The sequence below is a fragment of the Rattus norvegicus genome, chromosome 8 (assembly GCF_036323735.1).
Source record: "Rattus norvegicus strain BN/NHsdMcwi chromosome 8, GRCr8, whole genome shotgun sequence".
NCBI lineage: Eukaryota > Metazoa > Chordata > Mammalia > Rodentia > Muridae > Rattus > Rattus norvegicus.
Genome location: NC_086026.1, coordinates 15,075,715 through 15,090,623, shown reverse-complemented (window position 1 = coordinate 15,090,623; position 14,909 = coordinate 15,075,715). Strand labels below are relative to the sequence as shown.

At 37.7% G+C, this 14,909-nt stretch overlaps 1 protein-coding gene across 5 annotated transcripts in view; it reads left to right on the top strand.

Annotated features, from left to right (window-relative positions):
• Positions 1-14,909, top strand: part of Cntn5 (contactin 5) — a 1,231,995-nt gene that overhangs the window by 1,158,795 nt on the left and 58,291 nt on the right. For 4 of the 5 annotated variants that reach the window (XM_017595409.2, XM_017595411.3, XM_017595408.3 and 1 more), the window contains 2 exon segments: positions 5,242-5,400; positions 10,008-10,157. In XM_017595409.2, coding sequence (XP_017450898.1) covers positions 5,242-5,400; positions 10,008-10,157 — 309 coding nt within the window. 5 annotated transcript variants of the gene reach the window in all.

Here is a 14,909-nt window from a genome sequence, read left to right as displayed (position 1 = left end):
AAAAGAAACTGTTACATAAGCTCCCTGTACAACATGATAGTCATGTTTTAAAACATTCTTTTCCTTTGTTATTCAGCACTGCAAATTCAGAACATAACCTTCTGCAACCGCCATCTTTTTATCATTCCCCATCTTTCCACCCTTCATCCTTTCTTTCAGAAATATTTTCCAAGGGCCTGATACACATCAAGTAACAATTTGGCTATTCATAACAGTGTAAATTTTAGGCAAATGATTACAATTAGTGGAATAACTGTTGCATGAGGTACAAAATGCATATTTTAAAAACACCATTTTATTTATTTACATTTTAAATGATATCCCCTTCCCGGTTACCCCTCCAAAAGCTCCACATCCCATCCCCCCATCTGCCCTTCCCTTTGCCTCTATGAGTGTGCTCCTCCACCCACCTACCCACTCCCACTCCTGCCTCACTACTCTAGCATCCCCATACACTGGGGCATCAAGCCTTACTCCCCTCTCATTGATATCAGATAAAGCCATCCTCTGCTACATATGTATCTGGAGTCAGGTATACTCTTTGGTGGTTTAGTCCCTGGGGCTGGAGATATAGTTCATTGGTTAAGAATACTTCCAGAGGTCCTGAGTTCAATTCCCAGCTACCACATGATGGCTCACAACAATCTGTAATGGAATCCGATGCCCTCTTCTGATATGTAGGCATACATGCAGACAAAATGCACTCTGGAGCACTTGAAAATGGTAGACATTGCCTGGTATATCTTTGTGTGAAAAGCTTGTCTTCGCCACTGCTTTTTAACACAGTGCATGTTGAAAACTAATCTTATCTCCCCCATCAAATACAGTGGCACTCAGTAGATGTCTCCTTGTTAAGCATGTTATCCTTGGGACAGCAGAATGTTACTTCCTCTACAACAGTGACTCTCAACCTTCCTAATGCTGTGACCCTTCAAAACATTTTCTCACATTGTGGTGATCCCAACTCTAAAATTATTTTCGTTGTTACTTCATAACTGTAATTTTGCTACTGTTATAAATTGTAATGTTTCCTAATAGTCTTAGGTGACTCCTGTAAATGAACTTTTGACTCCCCAAAGGGATCATGACATAGGTTGAAAACCATTGCTCTAAAGAGTAACCCAAAAGTCATTTTAGAAGTAGCACTCTCACACTGAGGACTGAAAAGAAACAAGTCCGGGAAGCTAAGGGAGGCAGGCTAGGTGCTGAGGGGCACTGGCTGCTCTTACAGAGGACCAGGGTCGGTTACCAGCACCCACACCGTGACTAACAATTATCTGTAACTACAGTTCCCAAGTATTCAATGCCTTCTCTGACCCTTCAGTGATTCACATACATACATGTAAGTGAGTACTCACACACATAAAGCAACAAATACATTTTTAAAAAAGAAATATGCATAAAAATAAAGATTAGATGTGCTATTTTCTCATCTCCAAGTAATAAGTTAATGCATTACTTTCTAGTATTTTTCTCTGCATATTTGGCGAATTACTATATACAATTTTGCATTGTACATTTTTCAACTCCATGAAGACTATGTCATTAAATAGACTCTAATATTAACTTAATGACTGCTTAACATTGTGTCACAAGAATTTATAATTTAAATATTACATGATTACTAAACAATCAGTTGTATAATGATTTACAATTATACATGAGTGATCAGCCATGATAGTGTAATAGATGCATAAATCTTTGTTACTGGTTATTTTGCTACAAAATATAGTTTGGTAAGTAGATGCAAATAAAGTTCTTGAAGATATATTAAGAAGAATAAAGCAATATTGCAGTTGAAGCATTAGAAAATACTGAATAATTATTAACCATAATCTTAAAATATGCTAATCATCTTCCTTGAACTTCAGTACGCAGAAGGAAAAAAATCCCTTGCAGATACTCATTCCCCACATGGCCTTAAGCTTGCATGTAGGCATTGGTAAATAAATGTCCAGTGAAGAGATACATAAATAGAATGCTGAAATTTAACAGAATACTGGCATATTGTAGATGAGATAAAGAAATAAATTTAACCATGATCTCTTATATAAACACATCATCAAAACTTTTAAACTGTTTTTAAAAGCCTCTCAGGAGCCCTTCTTCAGAGTTTCTTATAAGCAAACCCACACAGTAAATAATTTTGAAGCGTGCTTCAATTAGTCATCATTGTCTTCAAATTGAGTCACTTTAAAGATTCATGTACCACATCTCTCCGGACTTAAGCAGCTGACAAGCTCAACCAATCCATATAATATTTTCTTACACACATGCCTGCAGAAGCAGGAGGTCTTTGAAGGCTGCCTCTATTGTGTCTTGTGCCTGGGCTTGACTGCATGGGAAAGCTGGGAACACGCTAATGTTTATTTCTATTCATGCCTCTGTCAAAATGGCTTTGGAGTTTCTTACAGAATAATTTGAGTTCAAAACTGCCTACTAGCCTAAACCCTAACAATTATTTCAGAAGGATGGAGGAATATCAAAAAGCTCCCAAAGACCTCACCTTAAGAGTTGAACAGTGTTTGACATTTTTACTGTTATGGATAGAGTCCAATGGTCATGGGCCAGCTCAACTTCAGAAGGGAAAAGGAGTAGACTCCTCTACTGCATACTTCATACTTCTTTATCACACACTTGCTCTTTCCTTCCTTCATTGGAGACTCTTTTCCATATCCATCGTTAAAAGAAGGTCTATCCAAAATCAGATTTTGTTATCAGATCCATACTTATAGCTCACCCCAGCTATCCACTCGTATAATGTCCGTGGCAAGTAATTTCTTTTCATTAGAATAGATAAATGTTCGCATTTCCAGTGCCAAGCACAAAACCGAATATGCTGCCTGAATAATTATCAACTGAATGGTCTCTTTGAAGTTCTTGGTCACCTCTCTAAAGTAGTAAAACCAACAATAGTAAAGTAATAATTAATGTCTAGGAAACATATGTTTCCTTAATGTATTATAGGCTAGATAGAATATGGGATCTATTGGTATCATTGTAGTAATAAAATAATGATCATAATTTTGGCATAATCATATTGTTCTTACAGATGTTTCCCTATGCTCCTGTCTACAGTTTAACACCTTCCTAAATACCTCCTTCAACCCCTGTGTCTCTTCTCTTTTCCTCATTATGCCACTTTAATGACTTCAACACAGACATTGCTGTGCATTACTATAGTCATACGCAGAACGGCAAGCATTAGGAAGTCCATGCATAGGGTGACTGGCATCATTCCCTTCCCTTTCTGTCAGTGCAATCCATTCCTTCACTGAAAAGTGGAGTCTACTCCTTTCCTCTTTTCAAGCTAGGCTGGCCCATGACCATTGGACTCTACCCATAACAGTTAAAATGTCAAACACTGTTTGACTCTTAAAGCCTGGGATTATCCACACTAATAATCATATTCTTCACTTTTTGCCCACATACCAGTTTTCCATTCAAAACTATCCCACCTCCACACACACATAATGTCACAAATTCTGTGAATCGCCCTTCACAACACAAACTCTACTCTTTGCTTTCTTTCTGTAGTCATCCAGTTTCCCAATGTCTCTGTGCTGTTCTAAGCCATTAGTACCTGAATGGCTTCTCCTGAATCCTATAATAACTCACATCTTCTACATCGCTGGTGACAAGCAGTGAAGCTTATCCCAACTTCAACCTTTCCTTCTAACTTCTTTCCTAGACCTGGTTCTGACTGTTCACACTTTGCTTCTTTATTCAGTTTCTCCTTCAAGATGCTACAATCCAGCTAACCCTGAAAAAGCATTGCGATTCTCTCATGCTTCCTTTCATTGCATATCTTCTCAAAGCCTTTCCTGATGCCCTCCAGTCCCCAGGCTCACTTTCACATACACGCACCCTCCATTTTCAGGGCTCAGTGAAGAAAGGAATGATTACCTTTCAGAATGAGCTCTGGGTTTCTTGTTATTTCAAAGTCATTCTGTGTTTCATCATTTCGCTGTTTCTTTCATCATTTCACTTAAAGGGAGAACTGCCACTTCTCAAGGCTTTGCACTGCTCCTCTGTTCACAACCCCAACTCTATCACCGTCGTGATAGAAGAGTCTCCCACTTTCAGTCCTCAGCTCTCAGAAAGCTGCTTAGTGAAGAATGTTCAGATTCTATCTCTTAAAATTGCCATTTGCATGGCATAGCTTTAAAGTGCTCTAGCTCACTGTTCCTTTCTTTAGTTCATAGATATCTTGATCATCAAATCCAGAAAGCTTTTTGCCACATGCATAACAATTAATAGGTTAGTAACTTAAAATATGTCTAGGTATATATCCTTCATGTAATATAGAAACAATTCTACAACTTGCATAGTCCACATTAGGGGACATCAGTATAACAACAAGAAAACTGTTGTTTCCTTTAGTCAATAAAAATTAAATAGGTATACATTTTAATGCACTTAAAATTGATTTTTAAGCATAATTAACTAGTGGGACATTTCTCCTGAAATTGTATTCTAGTTATTTCCTGAAAACAAAACAGGACAGGGGTGCAGACAGGGGTTGTCTACCTCCGCGCCTACCAGTTGTCTCTGCTCCATACGCTCCCTTAAAGACAAAAATGATCTAAACTGCTCTGACGCATTTCCACTCTACTGCATCACCTACCCCAAAGCAACATAATTATAGTCTCCTTTGAACTTTCACAGAGCACTGTGTATGGTTCACTTTTCGTAGATAACCTAACATTTCCTGTAGTACCACTATTTCAAAATGCTCTGCATCCTCTTGGCAAAAGTTTGAGTCGTTCAAGAGAACACATCACATGGCTTGCACACTGTAAGGTTCCTGAGGCACAACACTAGCTCGCTCCACCTACAGCTCTTTAGTGTGTAGTGTGTAGTGTGTCTGCTCCTGAAGCATTGCCCGCCTGTTGCTGCCTCTGCCTGTTAGTTGTGATTGATTTTAACAACCACAGTCCATATTGACATTCATATCTTTCTGTCTGCTTCTGATTATTTTTCCTTTTTCTATAAAATATAATACTAATTGAAAGTTGCCTCCAGGCACAAAGTGTCAGAGAAAATATAATACATAATTAAGTTCATCTAAAGAAAGTCTAGAAAATAACTTGTATCCCATAAATTTCTGCTGTCAAATTTCATTACTAAGTATTTATTTTGTTAAGACAATCACATCATCTGATAAGATCCACACTGGAATATGTCTTGTGGCTGCTTAAGATTCTTTGCACTTAGTTTTATCCACTGTCTTGCCTGTAGGTCCCCCAGGGCCACCTGGAGTGGTCATAGTGGAGGAGATCACAGAAAGCACAGCCACTCTCTCATGGAGTCCAGCAACTGACAACCACAGCCCCATCTCTTCCTACAACCTTCAGGCTCGCAGCCCCTTCTCCCTGGGCTGGCAAACAGTGAAGACAGGTAAGACGTCCACAGACACACACAAAACAATATCTTGGAGCAGCAGGTACATTTACTTTAAAGCTCACTCAAAATCATTTGACAACTGTAGAAATAAATTATTCTTTATATTGATCTCCACTGTGAATTACTTCCCTGTGCCTTTTAAAAGCAAGCTCCCTTCCTCTCTTCTGTTCACAGTTTGCAAAGAAAGAGCCACATTGTGTTTCTGTTTGTGTGTTAAACTAACTTTCAGATTCACAAATAAGTGGCAAAAAATTGCATTATGCACAAAATCCCTGTGGAGCCACTCCCCAGCTTCCCTCAATTATCATACTGTATATGACTCAAGAACAGTCATCAAACCAGAAATGGGACATTGAGCAAGGCTCTTGGGTAAGCTCCAGGGCTCCCTGGGAATTCATCAGTTTGATATACAGTCATTTTCAGGATCCAACTCTAGGGAATTTTTTGCATTCTATTATATAAACACTTATACATAGGATTGGGATATATAACTTCCCACATCTCAGAAACTTCTGAAGTGTCTTTAGAACTCCATGTCAGTTTTATTTATAAAATGAAAATTTAACATGAACTGTGTGTCGTAAAACAGTGCATCATCATAATGTGTGTTTTTAATGTGTTTTCTGTTTTAGTTTCATCATTTTAATTATTTTAATCACTAGTAATTTCCTCTCAATGTTATAAACTAATGTTTCCCAAGCTTGCTAATGTTACTGGAAGTGTATCAATGATACAGAAAGTCTAACTGCCAATGGCTAATAGATACGGATTTAGCATCACGTCCAAATAAACTCTAAGACCAGAAAGGAAGTTTTCAGAAGCAATTATCCACACAGTGTGGGGATGATTGTTTCTGCTGTATTTTAGAGTCAATTCGTCTACTTAGAAGTAAAATATAAAAGTCAAACTAGACATAATGGTAGATCCCTACAATCTCAGCCCTTGAGGAGCAGAGGCAAGATGGCTGCCATGTGTTTTAATCCAGACCAGGCTACATACAAAGATTGCAGCCAAATGGGCTATATATCAAAACCTGGTCTCAAACAAGTATAAATAAGTAATGTGAGAATCATCGAGATGATGTGTGAGTTCATTAAGAATGAAACTAAAGTGGAATGCTATGCCTATAGCACGGTCTATGGTGTCTAGGTAGTGGGACTTTGGTACATTAAGCTTCACTCAGATTACAATTGGGCTGAGAGAAAATATATTTTCCAATAGAACTTAATGCACATCTTACTTAATACTAGGTTGCTGCATGAATTTATACATCATGATGGTTATATTATAGTGTGCTTTGTGTATGCACATGTTTCCCATAAATATTTGAAGCACGACCCTCATTCTGGGATCCACTATAACTGTATAGGACAACTGTAGCCCCAAAATGAAAGAAATGATCTGGGTTAGTAAGCATGAGAAGAATACAAATTCAAATCTCATAAGCAGATTGGTTCAAGAATTCTCATCCACTCTTTTCAGTTTTCTATCTTGATTTTTCTGTGACTCCTCAAAGACCTTGCTTTGAAGCTGTGACATAGAATCAATTGTGTATCTGCTGTATTCTCACATGTGCCACCATCCTGCCACTGGATGTCACACAGACGGCTCAACTTACTTCTGGGAGACATGCTTAGAGTACATATATTTCTCCCTGAGTCACTGAGTGATTTCCTCATCCAGTGTGTCTTATACTTTGCCGAGTAAACCCATGGATTCATGTTCTGTAGTTACTTATTCTGATTCCTGCCCATCTCTTTGTTGTTGTTGTTCTCTTGATGCACCCGTTTCTACAGGAAGATTAGGAGGAAAAGTTATTTTGTGTTGTTGATAATTCTCTGCTAGAAAGCTATATCTTTATCTGTCTAAAATAATTTTAACACTGGAAATAGTTTTAACTTGTAGCTCTGATTTAATTTTCTTCAGGAAGTATTTATTTTTAAAGACTAATATTATGCTTTATTTGTAAATAAATGCATTTTCCAAAATTATGGTACTGTCAGTGTGCATTTTCTCTATCATTAATAGAGTAAAGGATCTCCCAAATTGATTCTTCATCTGATTCCTTTGACCAAAACTCAAAGTTCATTGAAATAGTGGTGAAGACACACTATCCCCAGCACAAGTGCACAAAGGAGTCCTTAAGCCCTTGGTGCTCCGAAGAAGCTGTTGTTAATGCTTTTTGGCTTTAGCCCTGTGCCTAATCTAGTCATAATTTTAATGCCTGTAATGGGGAGGGGGTCCCTAACTGTATAGCATCTCTATGGACAGTTTCTTGTTTTTGAAATTGTTCTCATAATATAAAATAATTCATATAAATAACTTCTAATCCTGACATATATATTAGAGTATACAGCTTAAAATTTTTGATAAATCAATATAACTTCTAAGCTACTTGGAAAACAACTAACATTCTTTTATGTACCAAAATGAAAGTGAGCTCCTTACTTTTTGTTAATCAAAACAAAAATTTCAGCATGAGTTTTCTAACTAAGCACATCTTAGAATGGACTTACAAATTCACATTGTAGAATTGGCTTCTAAATCCTTTTGCCTGCAATGACATCCAAAATTAAATAAGACTAATTTGTGCATTTGGAAGAAATTATGAAAGAGTCTTTGGGAGGGAGAAACAATTTCATCTTTGGGTCCCTTTTCGAATTAAGCAAATTAATTGTGCCTTAAAAATGTGATAGTCTTCATGCTACTGAAAATTCTTAGGTGATCTGTTTTTTTCCCTGTGTACATTTAAGATTATCTAATCACCCATAACCAAAGGCATCACGTATCTTTCTTTGTATAACTCCAGGATGTCTCTGAAGCATTTACCATTGGTTTCTATTGTCTCTCTATGGACATGTTTTACATGAGCCAATTGGCTGAATAAATTCTGCAATTTGACTAGCTTGTCAAGTATTTTATTAAATTATCGGATGTGATGATTTTACTAGAAAACCCATTCCAGTGGGATTCTCCTCCTATTCAGCATGTACTTCTTGGCTGTCTTTAAACACTTCTATTAGTTTCTCTGTGGTTCATGTATTTTCCTTGAAAGCAATGTATACCCACGGCTCCAGCAGCAGTATCTTTATGAAAAGATGCCAGTAAAGCTATTAAGTATTCTTACCTGGAGAAAATCCATTGTCTTTAATCTCTTCAATATTGAAAACCAAAATTCTTGCCTTGATGAAGACCAATTTGTTTGCAATTTATTTTGTTTGCTTGTTTTTGAAACTATGTTTCAAATGTTTCTGCAAGTACATCCCTTATGGAAAAACAAAACTTTAGAGTTAATAAATTACATTATAAATTGATGCATGAGTTACGCTTAAAATATACTGAAACATGAGGCTGGCTAGAAGGCACGATGGAACTTGCTGTGTAAGACTGGGGACCTGAGTTCAAATGCTCAGCACTCACATGGGACCTGGCTGCACATGCCTATAGTTACTGAACTGAGGGATGGAGACAGATGCATCCTGAAAACTCAAGTCCCACACCTCATCAAGTGGTGAGATTCCAATTCACTGAAGTGCCTCATCTCAAAGCAGTAAGGCACTGAGTGGTAGGGGAAGATAGATGACATCTTGCTCTGGTTGCTACAAGTGTGTAGTATGTACCCAGGCATAGTCATATGCACCCCTTGGTACATCACACACACACACACACACACACACACACACACACACACAAATCAGGGAATATACCAATTCTAAGATAATAAGTATAAATCAGAGAAGATTATTAAAGTCCAGCAATGGAATACTCTAGTTGCAAAAGCACATGACAAAGATGAACCAGGGAAAAATGACTGAGAAGGAGTAATCTGTGACATAAAAATGAAGTCCAGTGGAATTCTTTTTTGGAAAACAGAAAGTATGCCAAAGGAGAGAGAAGGCAGTCGAGTGTGCTTATGGTGCTCATATGTCCACTTAGGACTAAAATCTATCATTGGTTTTAAACACATAAAGGTCGGTGCCAACCTGGAGAATTACAGTGTCAGTGGGGGGACAACTTGTATGGTCTGATAAGCAGTCAAGAACAGATGGGACACAACTGTACAGACAACTCCTAAGAAGTTTCAGGTTCCGACCGAATCAAAGCATAGTACAAAAGTCACTCCATGAAGAGATTCAAGCTTGCCCCCATTCATTACGTGCTGTCATTTCTAATTAGGATACATTCCGAATTTGTTGTTATGGACAGGAGACAAAATATATTTGCAAGAACTGGAAAAGTCTTTTTAAATCTTCCTAGAAATGGAAGAAAAATTGTTTCTAGAGTGAATTAGTCTCTCTTCTAGAGCTGCAGGTGAGGAAATGAGTTTTAGTGTAGATAACGTTAAGTTCTTCAGTAGCCAAATGAGAAGAATTCCAGTGGCCTGCAAACGGCACCAGCATACACGGTGCTCACTTCCTGAAAGTTCACTTTATCTTAGTTGTGATACTGGAGGCTCATAATCATGTATTACAAGAAAGTAGGATCATATAATCTCATGCAATAAGGAAGTAGGAACAATTAACAATGACGTCACTGACTAACATACAGTTATAGTATTTCTCCAGCTTCTTCATGATGTGAAATGTGCTTCTTCTCTATAGTCCCTGAAGTCATCACAGGAGACATGGAGTCAGCGATGGCTGTGGACCTAAACCCCTGGGTAGAATATGAATTCCGAGTGGTGGCCACCAATCCAATTGGGACAGGAGATCCAAGCATTCCATCTCGAATGATCCGCACAAACGAGGCAGGTAAGAGTCATGGTGTGAAACTCCTGTTCCATACACTTCTCCTCACTCTGAAAGCAAGGTAAACACTCAAAGTTGCTTCAAGACTTACCTGATGCATTTTCCTAGTGTCCTAAAACTGCATCCTTTATAATAATTATTTTGTTTTCCTTCTTTTCAGCCCTTTTTGTTACTTCTTCCATCAACAAGTGTTCACAAAATCTCCAGTTTTCTCCCAGCCTTGAACTGTGTTTAAGTTCACATGAAGTGGAGGCAATTAATTTCTTCTTCTAAGAGAATCCATAAAATTCAGAGTAGATCAACTCACCCTCACCATCTTATTCCTCAATGATTGTCCCTGCCTTTAATTATAGGATTCTTCCTTAGACTCTTTCTGCTGCCTTTACCACCTAACCTGTGCAAATTACATTTTGAAAAGACAGACAGAGCTTCTGCTTGACCTGCTGCCTTTAGAAGCCGGCTGCATGAGCCATCTATCTGCTTCATAGCTTACAAAGGGCTCTCCCTAGTCTTCCAGAATAAGTAGTCCTAGTTTAAAGGCCACCATAATTACCATATAAAAGAAATTAAGAGCTTTTAATTTTTTTTTATTAACTTGAGTATTTCTTATATACATTTCGAGTGTTATTCCCTTTCCTGGTTTCCGGGCAAACATCCTCCTCCCCCCTCCCCTTCCTTATGGGTATTCCCCTCCCAACCCTCCCGCCATTGCCGCCCTCCCCCCAACAGTCTAGTTCACTGGGGGTTCAGTCTTAGCAGGACCCAGGGCTTCCCCTTCCACTGATGCTCTTACTAGGATATTCATTGCTACCTATGAGGTCAGAGTCCAGGGTCAGTCCATGTATAGTCTTTAGGTAGTGGCTTAGTCCCTGGAAGCTCTGGTTGCTTGGCATTGTTGTACATATGGGGTCTCAAGCCCCTTCAAGCTCTTCCAGTTCTTTCTCTGACTCCTTCAACGGGGGTTCTATTCTCAGTTCAGTGGTTTGCTGCTGGCATTCGCCTCTGTATTTGCTGTATTCTGGCTGTGTCACTCAGGAGAGATCTACATCCGGCTCCTGTTGGTCTGCACTTCTTTGCTTCATCCATCTTGTCTAATTGGGTGGGCTGTATATGTATGGGCCACATGTGGGGCAGGCTCTGAATGGGTGTTACTTCAGTCTCTGTTTTAATCTTTAACAGCTTTTATTTTAAACCTAATCAGGATATCCTGCTATCATGTATAAGAAATCGTTATTAATAAGATGTTTTTGTTTTGTTGTTACTATAGTTCTCGGGGGTGGGACAGAGTCTCATAGAGCCCAAACTGGACTTGGATTTCTTACATAGCCAAAAATAATCTTGAATTCCTGCTCTTATTGTGTTCCTTGCCAAGTACTCAGTTCTATGATCTACCCCTTATGATCCAGTAAAATTCTTATTAACTTCATAAAGAAATAGACAGTTTCACAATACTGTGTGTTTAAAGAAATGGTAATTCTACTTCTCCTCGTATGATCTTTTCATATTGTATACATATACCATACTATAAGATACATGTATAACAAACTACATAAGTAAACCATATATTAAAAATACCAAAGACCCTTAGAAGAAAAGTGAACATCAAATATGTGACATAGACAGTGTGACCACGACAGAGAAATATGGACAGGAAAGGTTTCAGATACAAAGAAAAATAAATGAATTATATTTTATCCTCAGATATTATGCATGAGTCTCAACAAGAGGACTGAGCATCAAGATGTCTATTTTCTTCATAGTTCTATATTTGAAATGTAAAATGGTGTCAGATGCTAGCATTCAACGTATTTCTTTCTTATTGCTGTATTTATGTTTACATATATATGTGTGTTTTATGTTTTATGTATTTATGTTTACACATATATATTTGTATTTTATGTTTCTTTGACACAGGATCCTTTTAGGCTGGCCTGGAGCTTGGTACACAATACATCCTACCCTAAAGTCCATAAGTCTTCTGCTCAGTCACCCTAGTGCAGGAATTATAGACCGCCCCACCACATCTGGGCATATTGTGTTATAGGAGGTATATTTAAAAGAAAGGAAGGGAGAGGGAAGTGAAAGAGGCAGGGAGGAGGAAGGAAGACATAATTATAGAATAGATGCGCAGTATTATTTTTATAGACATACAGCAGCTGAGAAAACAGAAAGTGAAAATACTCTAAATATGATACAAAAAGTTACCCACAGAAAACAACCTTTCTGCTTGGTAACTTACCTCTTATGATGTTTTTCTCTTTTCCGCTTTAAATTGTGTGAACTTCAAAGTGAATATTAATTGCTTGGTTAGATTTTCATACACCCAGAAACTCAGCCATGTTTTCATTGTGTCCAGGTGTTCATTAACTAAAACCATAACAGGTTGGTCATTCTTCATTTTTTGTGCTCACTGTGCGGAACTGAAATGACAGGCGGCAGTAATACAGGCCTGCATTTTCTAAGAACACTGCCTTACTTTACACACGCTAATTGTGTCTAATCAAGGCAAAGGTTAGTGTGTTATTTGGAGGCTATCTATAAATACACATTTTAAACATAAACAATCCATTTGGGATGAGTAACCCTTCCTAACTTCTTAAGCATAAATCTACTTGAGCTATTAAATTTTGGTTAGCAAACCACCATTGCATTTTAATGTGTTTGAATTAAAATCATATTCAGGTGATGCATTTCAAAGACCTTGTCGAGCTTTAGAGCTACCTCAGTCATGAACTGCTGTCTCTACATTTTACCCTATCTGCATAGATGACATACATTATTCCATTAAAGTCTTATAGAAGAAGAAAGTCATGGCCGTAAAAGTGCTCGAAGAGCTTGCCTCTTACAGTGAAGTAGGGAAAGAGCTTTGTCCGCTTCACCCTGCTTGTACTTGAACGACAAATTCAGCTTGAGCTCCTGATGGCATAGAAGCAAGTGTTGAGTTTTGCGGCTGTTTCTTCAGGCAGCACAGATTAAAAGAGACCAAAATCCTGAGGCAGCAGTCTGCAGTGCCACGCTCGGCCTCTGCTAAGTACCTATTTTATATTCAAGATGAACTGTTCTAATGGACCAACTAAACTTTGAAAATGGACAGCTATAGGGGGAAAAACAGGTCTGAACTTCAGGATGTTGAGATTATGAGCGATTATGTCTCTGTAAATTTTTCTTCATTAAAAAAATCTAAATTTCAAAAAAAATGAAAACTTTTAACACTGTTAAAAGTGTTCTTTTCCATACAAAAAAGAAATAATGTAAGAAAGAAAAAGGAAAGAGAGAGAGAGAGAAGGAAAGAAAGAAAGGAAGGAAGGAAGAGAGAAAGAGAAAGAAAGAAAGAAAGAAAGAAAGAAAGAAAGAAAGAAAGAAAGAAAGATTTAGTTTTCCTGTAGAATATTTATTGATATTTCATCAAAACACTTTTGGTAGTCTTTGAAGATAATATAACTGATTGGATAGGGTATGTTAGCTCCAGAGAACATTGTCTAAGTATGCTATGTTCTTGTATCATGGCGTCCATATAAGATTCAGTACTTTGTAAATGAATATACACCAATCAAAAGCTTTATAACCAAAAATGTATAAATTGATTCAGTCCAACTTCTTGGCATAAGGAGGTCAAACCAGCATAGTAAATGTCTATTTTTACTTTGGTGTGCATTTATATTTATGGAGCAATTTCAATTTTCTTACAAGTTTTAATTAGATTATACAGAGAGGAAGATATAAATAGACAACATGTTTAATTAATGAAATGTGCTGCTCTCTCAACTAATGTGTAAATTTGGACTGTAACAGTGTGAATGTTTTGTTATTTTAAAGATGTCACCAGAGAGATGACTATGGATTAGGAAATGCATCTTTAAAATATGAGATGGTTGAAACAGAAAAACACAATGAATACAATAGTAGCAGCTGTTTCTTTTCTTGAAACCCACCATTCTGCAAGTTACATTTTAGAAACCTCCACAGAGGGATTAGAAGGGGGAAGGGGGAGTGGCTAACCAGGTAACATGTCTTTATACATAGTGACATATATGTGAAGATTGTTGAGTTAAGTGAGTTTAGATTTTAATTAATGTTCTGTTGTGTCATTTTCTTACATGTCCAACACAGGCAATGTTGCCTAAGTCTTTCTTATTCTTATTTATCAAATGAGAAAAATACCATGCTCTACTCTTCTGTTGCTGGGGCAAACACCATGACAAAATGAAACTTAGCAGGGACAGAAGGGTTTCTTTGGCTTCTGCTTCTAGGTCACAGTCTATCACTGGGGAAGTCTAGACAGTGACTTGAATTAGAAACCATGGAGAAAGGCTGTCTGACAGCTTGCTCCTAGGCTCATCACCAGTTGATGCTTGGCTGACTTTCTTAGACATTTCAGGACCAGAATCAATGGATGGTACCATCCCTGATGGGCTGGACCCTTCTACAACAATGAATAATCAAGTCAATACCACACAGAGGTGCCCATGCACTAATCTTATCTAGGCAATGTTTTAATTCAGTCTTCTCTGTCAGATTTCTGAAAACTGTGTCAAGTTGATAATTAGAGCTGACTGGAACATCCTACTTGATCACAGTATTACATAAGAGAATACATATGAATATTAATATCTATGCTATTATCACCACATTACTAACTGGGTTATGTTACAAAATGGGAATTTAAGCAGTGATGGGCATGCAAAATTCTCTTTTTATATTGAGTATAGGTTTTCAGCTAAATGTATGTGGGCTCAGCATCTCTGCTGAAGGCCT